Source organism: Oncorhynchus mykiss, chromosome 9 (genome assembly GCF_013265735.2).
Source record: "Oncorhynchus mykiss isolate Arlee chromosome 9, USDA_OmykA_1.1, whole genome shotgun sequence".
NCBI classification, from domain to species: Eukaryota; Metazoa; Chordata; class Actinopteri; order Salmoniformes; family Salmonidae; genus Oncorhynchus; species Oncorhynchus mykiss.
This window is the reverse complement of record NC_048573.1, coordinates 51,171,619-51,181,924: the sequence shown is the minus strand read 5'-3', so window position 1 is coordinate 51,181,924 and position 10,306 is coordinate 51,171,619. Positions and strand designations below refer to the sequence as shown.

At 39.9% G+C, this 10,306-nt stretch overlaps 1 protein-coding gene across 1 annotated transcript; it reads right to left on the bottom strand.

Annotated features, from left to right (window-relative positions):
* Positions 1–190: 190 nt before the first annotated feature.
* masp2 (mannan-binding lectin serine peptidase 2) lies at positions 191–8,163 on the bottom strand. Its single transcript, XM_021616101.2, has 6 exons — positions 8,032–8,163; positions 7,003–7,225; positions 6,500–6,677; positions 3,766–3,897; positions 2,339–2,535; positions 191–2,154 (listed from the first exon to the last, which is right to left on the bottom strand). The coding sequence occupies exons 1-6, from the start codon at positions 8,037–8,039 to the stop codon at positions 1,990–1,992; spliced, it is 903 nt and encodes a 300-aa protein (XP_021471776.2). The 5' UTR covers positions 8,040–8,163; the 3' UTR covers positions 191–1,989.
* Between the last annotated feature and the right edge of the window lie 2,143 nt (positions 8,164–10,306).

The window sequence follows — 10,306 nt, the reverse complement described above, 5'->3', positions numbered from 1 at the left end:
AGACATAGCAGCAGCTGATTTGACTTTTAAACTACTTTTACTGCATTAATTTAATGCTTCGAGTGCCTGTTTGTGTGGAAAATATCAGACCGAGTAACTGTTTGCATATAGTAATTGTGAAGTTCTGGCTTTGAGGGTCACTACAATATCTGCTACCTTCGGAAAACCATTGGATATTACAAGGACAGTATTACGGCAATATTTTTATTTGGGAGGTACATGTTATATCAGAAACCAGAGGGCAAAATTGTGAATATGGGTATTTATCTGAATGCATTGGAACTATTTAGAGGTGTCCTGCAAGGATGCCCAGTGTCTCTTTTAGTTATTATACTAGCTATTGAGATGTTGACTCTCTTTGAGGAACTCATTTATAGATATGGCCCAGAGTTTTTTGTGGTAATGTCATGTGATCGGGTAAAACTCTGGGGCCTTTGTTGCAGTAACATTGGATGTTCATTGAAGTCTAGGGTGCTGATGTGCTTTGATCCGTAAGATTTTGTTCTCCTCTGCTTGGCAGGGTACTGCATGACAGCACCCCATTTCAACGAGTCCTGTTAGTCTGTCTCCAAGTCATTGTTGCACTTATATTGTTTAGTCTTTCTTCTGACCTCTGCATCTGTACAGGCACACAAAGATTGCTCTAAACAAAATACTTTTAAAGCTACAGTCTGGGATAGTAGTAGACTGCCCTGACTGAAGCTGTGAAGATGCCTGGGGGAACAACAGGACAGAAGTTGCGTCTGTAGCATCACATTCATAATCTTCATAGGAGATTAGCCTCCACCTTGGTCTCCAGAGCCTTCACTTTGGTCTCACTGGCATTCAGTATGTCCTTCAGAAGTATTAGGATCTTCAAGAGGACCTCAGGTTACTCCTCTAGGGCTTTGAACCGGACCTGAAGGAAATTGGGATCCTCAGCCTTCACCCCTCCGACACAATACTGAACAGCAACAACAGCACAGCTACCACTGACTTCATAATCACATTATAGAATATAATTCAGTAGAATAGATTAGAATAGTCCAACAACAACAACCTGGGGATAGGGGGATTGAAAACCCCAACAGCAATCACAAACACACACTACTAATTATCAAACTAAGCAACAGAAAGCACATGTGATAAACACACCATTTCACCATCTGCCAGAGTACAAACAACATTCAAAAAGAAATGTAGTACTGGGGGAATGTAGTACTGCAGGATGTAAGTTAAAGAACTGCTCACGATTACAGTAAACCCTAAAAAACAATACCAGAGGGGTATCCTATGAAGCACGCTAGATCCACTCAGGATTTTATTACCTATTGTTTATGCCGTCTTTGGTGTGGTTATCAATGCATGAGCACCTTTTTTCCCCACTCCTATCGATAAAATAATTTCATCATAATCATTTTATTTTTCAATCAAAAGTTTTAATGTGCGTGAAGTTTCAAATGCATTCTGTCATTACTATCTTCTTCAATGAAGGTGATGATGACAATATTTTTGCGAGAGCAAGGGAATCTGATTTCATTGGTCTTTAACTTGCGGCACATAAACTTAATTCTGGGTAAATGGAGTTAGCCCTTAGTTAGCCTGCCCCAGAGCAGGTTAAGGATTCATTGCCATAGAAGTGTACCTGGCTAAAAGGTGAGCCACATTCGTATGACTGGTTATACCAAGTTGAACTCAAGAGTTGGCCAAAGTTACCTTGCTAACTCCTCAAACCTGATTCGTAAGATACCGCTCTGGAAACAAAAAATAGTCAATGTTTTGATTGATGGGAAGTTAACTTATCTAATTATGACTAGAGGGTAATGCTCTATTTGAAAGGGAAACCTACTTGCCAATAGTTTCCTGTAAATTACTGGAAAATTCACAGTAAGCCCTTTACAGTGTTATGTAATTAACACTGGAGTTTGCTTGATGAATTAGGCCTTTTATATCATGTGGATTATCAAAGATTTCAGACAAGGTATCACATAGCATGTGATTTAAGTTCTACTATGCTTTTTGAACTCCCAAGCTGGTATACTTAATCTTCCATCCCTTGTTTTTCCCTGAGAGGTCCGACCTGAATGAGACATGAACTTGGTAACTGCCCGTGTCTATCTTGCCAGGAGGAGATGCTCCACAGAACGGTCCGTACTCTTGTCCTTCCGTAAAGATCTTGGAAGAGAAGGAAAACTTGGTCAGGAACTCTAAGGCCATACATCTTCCAAGGGGGGACAGCAGACAAAGACAAGTTGCTTCTAGAGCATGAGTAGGAATACATTGTGTATTCATCAGCCCTTGTTGTGTCTTTGATTGGTTATTTTAAAGGATGGCCCTACGCTAGTATGCACCGGCTGACCTTCAAGACATCATATGGACAGGGGACATCCGAGTGGCCCTCTACGTCAAACGGTTCCTGGAAGTCCAGTAGCACTCTGAATCCCTCTGGTAGGAGTATGGTGTAGTTACAATGACTCATTGTGGGGTATGGACTGGGGTAACCCGGGCTGGTCAACTCTCCTGACCTCTCCGTCAGCACCTGACCTCTGCAAGGCACTACAGAGGAAAAGACACAGATCAAATCAAAGTCTTTATTTATTTGTTTATTTTAAAGCAGTGTATTCTCATTATTTGAAGCACTTCTAAAAGACAGCCTAGTTAATAAAAAATGGGTAGTAAGTGCAAAAACATTGAGAAGCTTTCCATTGTCTTGTCATAATTCGCCCTTATTATCTTTTAGTGGACGCAAAATCCTTCTGGCATAAGCAATCGGGCTCATTTAAACTGAATTATTACTCTAGTAAGTACACAGATGTTGTAATAGACAACAACAAATCGATATCTCAAAGAGGCAGAGTTGCTGTAATTTATATCATTTGAGAAATTTGAAAGCGGATAATTGTTTTTGTCTATTCATCCCCTGATATGTGGTGTCACTTTATCCTCTGGCTAAGAATAACAATTTAAGGCACGTCCACGTCGGTAATTGTGATTAATTACCTAGCATCAGTGCGCTATTAGCGTTGAAAACAGGTATCAATTTTCGACGCCTTTTCCAGGGAGCTTTTCCCTTAGGAATCTCTAGTAATTAACCTAGCCTTGCGCCAGCTGGCAGAGATCAACTACTTTCTACAGCTCTGTGCTTCTTCACTCTGAAATTACTTTGTAATCACTCCACTATGCTGTAATGAGCTGCTGTGTGCGTACTTATTTCAAACACGTGGCAGCAGTGTGCCCTGCTCTGAAAGTGCTGTAAATTATCTTTAGAGATGGACATAAAGTATGTTCTGTGTTCATGGGGTAAGTGAAGGACAAATGGACAGTCAAATGACTATCCTCGGGTACACTCCCAATTTTCTGTTCTTTGGGGCCATTAGAATTCAGAAAGTAAAACATACATTCAATATTGTTTTTCTGTTTTCTTGTGAAGACATATTTCCCCTCGCTTTCTTTGTGCTGTATTCCGAAACATTGGAGAACTTCTTTAAGTGGTATGGATAGGAAAGCCTTTTAGCTGTGTAATGGTCTAAAGCCAATTCTAATTAAATGTGCTATCTCTTTGTAGTATTCATGAATATATACATGTATTCATGTTTGAAACCATTCCAAGCTGAGAGGAAAGCATTGCATTTGTATAATGAATTAATCAAAAATGTAGCCTAAACTATGTAGGCCCTATAGGTTCGCAAACACTGCTATCAGTATTAGACCATCAAATCGTATGAATAATACTCCCTCATTCATTGGATTTCCTTTTTTTTTTTGTCTAGTTTAAATCACCCTTACCAGTGCAGGACCTTTTGTTGTCATGGAGCAGGTATCCCAACCTGCAAGTGCAGTAATAACCACCAACATAATTGTGACAATAATGGTCACACACAGACTCCCCATCTACCGTGCTGAGGCACTCATTGATGTCTGTGAACAAGGAGAGAGAAGCCAGTTAATATAGACCTACAAGAATAATGTTACATTTGGGTTGCAGATACAAACATACATTCAAAGATGGGTTCCAGGTCATTGAGGATGCATTGCTAACATTTCAGGTATACATAATTATGTATCATTGATAATTAAGGGGTTTTACAAGCAGTTTTAGAATAAATGTAATTATTAGTGTATAGATGATACAAGTAGAAAAACAAGTAAAGTGAAGTTCATATAATGAATTTAAATTAATTTCCAGAAGTAATCATGTATATTTCACATTCATAGGCACATTTATATTGGTCCAACGCAGGACAATTAAGTACTGCTATATAGGCAATAGAGTCTGAACAGTCATCTCGGGTCAGGGGCCTTTTTTCCTGATTCCTCTACTGAATTGGGTATTCTGAGATCATTATACCTACTGTTTTATATTGCTAGTTGGTCGTTGTGAGGAAAATTCTGAAGATTTGGGGTTCTCTGTATATACGTATCTTCTGTAGTCTGTCCCCAACAGCAAGGGTCTGACAGCACCATTGTCAACATTCCTCTACTAAAGAATATCATTTTTTAAAATAATTGTTTCCCAAGAGGTTGTGCTTGAATTATACCAATGTGAGTTATCCAGAGTCTCCTGTTTCTTGACCCAGAGTTAGCCCTCAAACATTTCTCCTCTATCTTTATTCCTTTGGTGGATAAACACACACCTTTTTAAACTATTTAGAGTCAAGAACAGATCAAACCCTCTGATCTTTCAGAGTTTATTCAGATGAGGAACCAGGTTTAGGCAAAAGCAATGAAAACTGACTAAAAGATTAGCAATCTATCAGAAAATGTAGAAACAGATGTATTATCTCGATTAAGAAAGCTAAATCCAGCTACTTTCTAAGCTCCATCTCTGCTGGTGATCCTTCTAAATTTTGGGAAACAGTTAATTCACTGAAGTGTACAAAATCCTCTTCTTCCCTACCTAAGCAGGTTCTGTCTATATATGGGATGCTTTTAATCATAATTGCATCTCATCTTCTTGGTAAGCAACTCCAGTGTAGATTTTGCCTTGTGTTTTAGGTTATTATTCTGCTGAAAGGAGAATTAATCTCCCAGTGTCTGGTGGAAAGCAGACTGAACCAGGTTTTCCTCTAGGATTTTGCATGTGCTTAGCTCCATTCTGTTTCTTTTTTATCCTGGAAAACTCCAAGGTGCTTAACGATTACAAGTGTAGCCATAACATGAAGCAGCCACCACTATTCTTGAAAATATTGAGTGGTACTCAGTAATATGTTGTGCTGCATTTGCCCCGAACATAACACTTTGCATTCAGGACAAAAGGTTAATTGCTTTGCCACATTTTTTACAGTATTGCTTTAGTGCCTTGTTGCAAACAGGATGCATCATTTGGAATATTTATATTCTGTACAAGCTTTCTTTTAACCAGGTTAGCATTGTGGAGTAACTACAATGTTGTTGATCCTTCTTCTGTTTTCTCCTATCACAGCCATTAAACTCTGTAGCTGTTTTAAAGTCACCATTGGCCTCATGGTGAAATCCCTGAGCGGTTTCCTTCCTCTTTGGCAACTGAGTTAAGAAGGACGCCTATCTTTATAGTGATTGGGTATATACATACACCATCCATAGTGTAATTAATAACTTCACCATACCCATCGACAAATAGGTGCCTATTTTTGCGAGGCATTGGAAAACCTCCCTGGTCTTTGTGGTTGAATCTGTGTTTGAAATTCACTGCTCGGCTACTGCACACAGTGACTCCATGCAACGTATTATGTGACTTACGCAAATTTTTACTCCTGAACTTTTTTCGGTTTGCAATAACAAAAGTATTGACTCAATACATTTCAGTTTTTATATTTTAAATTAATTTGTAAATGTTTCTAAAAACACAGTTACACTTTGACATTTTGGGGTATTATGTGTAGGCCAGTGACACAAAAATCTAAATGTAATACATTTTAAATTCAGGCTGTAACACAACAAATTGTCAAAAAAGGTGAGGGGTGTTAATACGTTTGGAAGGCACTGTATATGAATGCAGCTGCCACTTCATTAAAGCTGTTAGACTCAGTTTATCATAGAGCTTTAATACTGCCTACCGGTTCAATACACATCCCTGCAGTATTTTCCATGAAGTAGGCTGGCTCTCTTTGAAGTCTCATAGGTCAATTGATTCACTGCTATTTTTTTCTTTACAAAGCTCTTTTTCAAAAACTCCCACAGTACCTAACATCATGATAAACCTTTAAACATATCAGTTAGCATACCTGGTCTCAGGGATGGCTAACTCTAGAAATTCCTTCAGTTTCCTCAGTTAGGTAAAACAGCTTTTTATTTCTTTGCACCCCATGAATGGAACAGAGTTCCCTATAACTGGATGTAGTGGTGCCTCTCGGGCAGTTCAACATGTTGATTGCGAACCTCTTTGCTGAGGAATGTGATTGTTTTACTTCAATGTGTTTTTGTATATTTGTATTTTATTGTATTTTGTCAATTGTGTTCACGCAGGGTTTCCTTGCGGAAGAGATCTTGGTCTCAATGGGACTCCCTGTTAAAGTAATGGTAAAATAAAATTCTACTTCACCTTCTGAGGTGTAAAATGCTTGAAAGCCAGAGAAACGCCCCTCATTGGAGTAGTCACTTCTGAAGACTACCGACATGATGTTCCCGGCCGACAGGATAACTGTGTTACTGGGGGCGTCTACATACTCTTTCTCCCCTTCGCCACAGAAACGCAATGTCTCATTGGCCTCTGCAAACACCTAGTTCAACATGAGCACAGACAGATTTCTAACAAGTTATTGAGTGCATGCAGTTCTTGAGGGTGGTTCTCAGGACCAGTGGAGGCTGATGGATGGAGAAACCGGAGAAAGAGCGCATTGTAATGGCTGGAATGTAATAAATGGAGCGGTAGCAAAACATATGCAATAAATAAATCATCTATGAACACAACTTATATGATCATGTGTGAATGCATAACTTTCATTTGCAAATGTTTAATACCATTCATTCCAATGTAGCCATTAGAATGAGGTATCCCCTCCCAATTTCTCCCTTCACCAGCCTCTACTGCTCAGGACTGTTTACCTGAATATAATCATATTCACAGTGGTGGGAGGGTTCCAGACTGAAGTGGGTGAAGTAGAGTTTAACCCTGTGGCTTTCTGGGACGGAGATGTTCCACACTGTGTGATGGTTGTTGGGGTATGGGCGAGGGAAGTTGGGGGAAGTGAAGCTGCCAAACAACCCCGTCATTTCCACGCTCAGAGATACAGGAAGCAGGACGGCGAGGACAGATACACAATACGCACTGTGTACCAAAGTGAGATGAAAACATTCAAGCTACAGTCTGTAAGATTTACAGCAATTTCAGCTAATGAAATATACAAGTTCATTTTTAAGAATATGATTTATACCTTAATAAGATCAGTAAAACTGCCTTACTATATCATAACCAAAACAATGGACCAATTACCCTATTGTTTATGTTTTTTGTTGTCATTGGAGAGTGTAAACAAATGATGTGAAACTTCAAATCATAAAAAAAGTGATGTTGCTTTCAAGTAATGCCATTCCTTGAGCACTGCATGTTAAAATGTTATTGTGGGATGCATTTGCTCTGTTGTTGATGTTTTCGTTGGTGGTCCTCTGTCATATTCATGCACTTTAAAGGGGCAATCTGAAGTTGCCTCATACATTTTTGGACTTATACATTCATTATATGTACTCATTGATTTAAAAATATACTTAAATTACTTATTAATGCCTCATGAGCTTAGTTCAACTGTCGTATCTCATCAGAACCCAAAATATAAGCTTGTTTGTAAACAAATTAAATGTAAACCAATATTACAGCCTCAAAACATGGTTAAAATCTCAAAACATGGTTAAAAATGTTGATATCATGGATGATCCATCCATAGCTCTGTCTATGGATTTGAGATTGATTACATTTCTCCAGCCCCATCCGTAGCTTTTTACAGAAACAGGGGCGGTGAGATCACTTTGTTATTGTTTCAACTGTTGATTGCCCATTTAAAACAAGTGTGGCTTTAGACTACATTCTTCAGATCTATTCATTTGATTCCTAATGAAGAACTCGCAGTGATAACTTACCAGTTCATCTCGGCTGCAGAAGATTCCAGAGGAGCAGTGTCAGGTTTTGTTCAGTGTCTCAGAACGTTTGACTATCTTTGAACCCTTGTGCTCTCAAGGTTAATGAACTAGCGTCCTGACTAGCCGACTTTGGGAAAACAAACAAAGCATGATGGACTCATGATTTGTTCTATCTACAACACCCTATAACCCTGTTGACTTTTACAGCATCAATCTGGTGCCAACAACTGTTCTTAGACTATTCCTCACTTCAGTAGAGATATATATATATATATATATATATATATATATATCTACTGTACCTGTCGTTGCTGTATATGTTCAGAGCCATATTCCTATAAAAATGAGAGAGGATCAAATGTTGTTTAAGTGTTCACCTGTTCAACATTGACTGGTTAGCAACTTGCTGTCCTCTCAATAGGAAGCTTCTAACTGTGACTAATGCCTGTAATTTGAGCCAGGTTATCACTCAATCAACTAGAGTGTAAACCAATAGTGTTGGATCTATTGAAAGGACAGCTTTTTTCCATCTACGTAACATTGCAAAAAATCTGAAACTTTCTGTCCAAAAATGATGCAGAAAAATGTATCCATGCTTTTGTCACTTCTAGATTAGACTACTGCAATGCTCTACTTTTCGGCTACCCAGATAAAGCACTAAATAAACTTCAGTTAGTGATAAATACGGCTGCTAGAATCCTGACTAGAACCAAAAAATTTGATCATATTACCACAGTGCTAGCCTCCCTACACTGGCTTCCTGTCAAGGCAAGGGCTGATTTCAAGGTTTTACTGCTAACCTACAAAGCATTACATGGGCTTGCTCCTACCTATCTCTCTGATTTGGTCCTGCCATACATACCTACACGTACGCTACGGTCAGAAGACGCAGGCCTCCTAATTGTCCCTAGAATTTCTAAGCAAACAGCTGGAGGCAGGGCTTTCGCCTATAGAGCTCCATTTTTATGGAATGGTCTGCCTACCCATGTGAGAGACGCAAACTCGGTCTCAACCTTTTAAGTCTTTACTGAAGACTCATCTCTTCAGTGGGTCATATTATTGAGTATAGTCTGGCCCAGGAGTGTGAAGGTGAACGGAAAGGATCTGGAGCAACGAACCGCCCTTGCTGTCTCTGCCTGGCCGGTTCCCCTCTTTCCACTGGGATTCTCTGCCTCTAACCCTATTACAGGGGCTGAGCCACTGGCTTACTAGGGCTCTTTCATACCGTCCCTAGGAGGGGTGCGTCACTTGAGTGGGTTGAGTCATTGATGTGATCTTCCTGTCTGGGTTGGCGCCCCCCCTTGGGTTGTGCCGTGGCAGAGATCTTTGTGGGCTATTCTCTGCCTTGTCTCAGGATGGTATGTGGGGGCTGTGCTTTGGCAAAGTGGGTGGGGTTATATCCTTCCTGTTTGGCCCTGTCCGGGGGTGTCATCGTATGGGGCCACATTGTCTCCTGACCCCTCCTGTCTCAGCCTCCAGTATTTATGCTGCAGTAGTTTATGTGTCAGGGGGCTAGGGTCAGTTTGTTATATCTGGAGTACTTCTCCTGTCCTATCCGGTGTCCTGTGTGAATTTAAGTATGCTCTCTCTAATTCTCTCTTTCTTTCTCTCTCTCGGAGGACCTGAGCCCTAGGACCATGCCTCAGGACTACCTGACATGATGACTCCTTGCTGTCCCCAGTCCACCTGGCCGTGCTGCTGCTCCAGTTTCAACTGTTCTGCTTGTGATTATTATTATTTGACCATGCTGGTCATTTATGAACATTTGAACATCTTGACCATGTTCTGTTATAATCTCCACCCGGCACAGCCACCCCACATAGCCTGGTTCCTCTCTAGGTTTCTTCCTAGGTTTTGGCCTTTATAGGGAGTTTTACACCTGCATTGCTTGCTGTTTGGGGTTTTAGCCTGGGTTTCTGTACAGCACTTTGAGATATCAGCTGATGTACGAAGGGCTATATAAATAAATTTGATTTGATTTGATCTGTGACATCCACTTGTATTGATCATAGCTTTGCTCCCAAGCAATATCTGTTTCCATTGGCTGTAGTGACAGTAACATTGTGGTAATAACAAGGAAAGCCAAAGTGCCAAAGGTTGGGCCTAGAGTCATTTATAAGACATCATACAACATGTTTTCTCAGGACTCTTGTTGAAGATGTAAAACATTTATGTTGGTATGATGTGTATGAGGAAGTGAATTCAGATGCAGCATTGGAAGTATTTGTAAAATTATTAATGTGAATTGTTGACAAGCATGCACCTGTTAAACTAA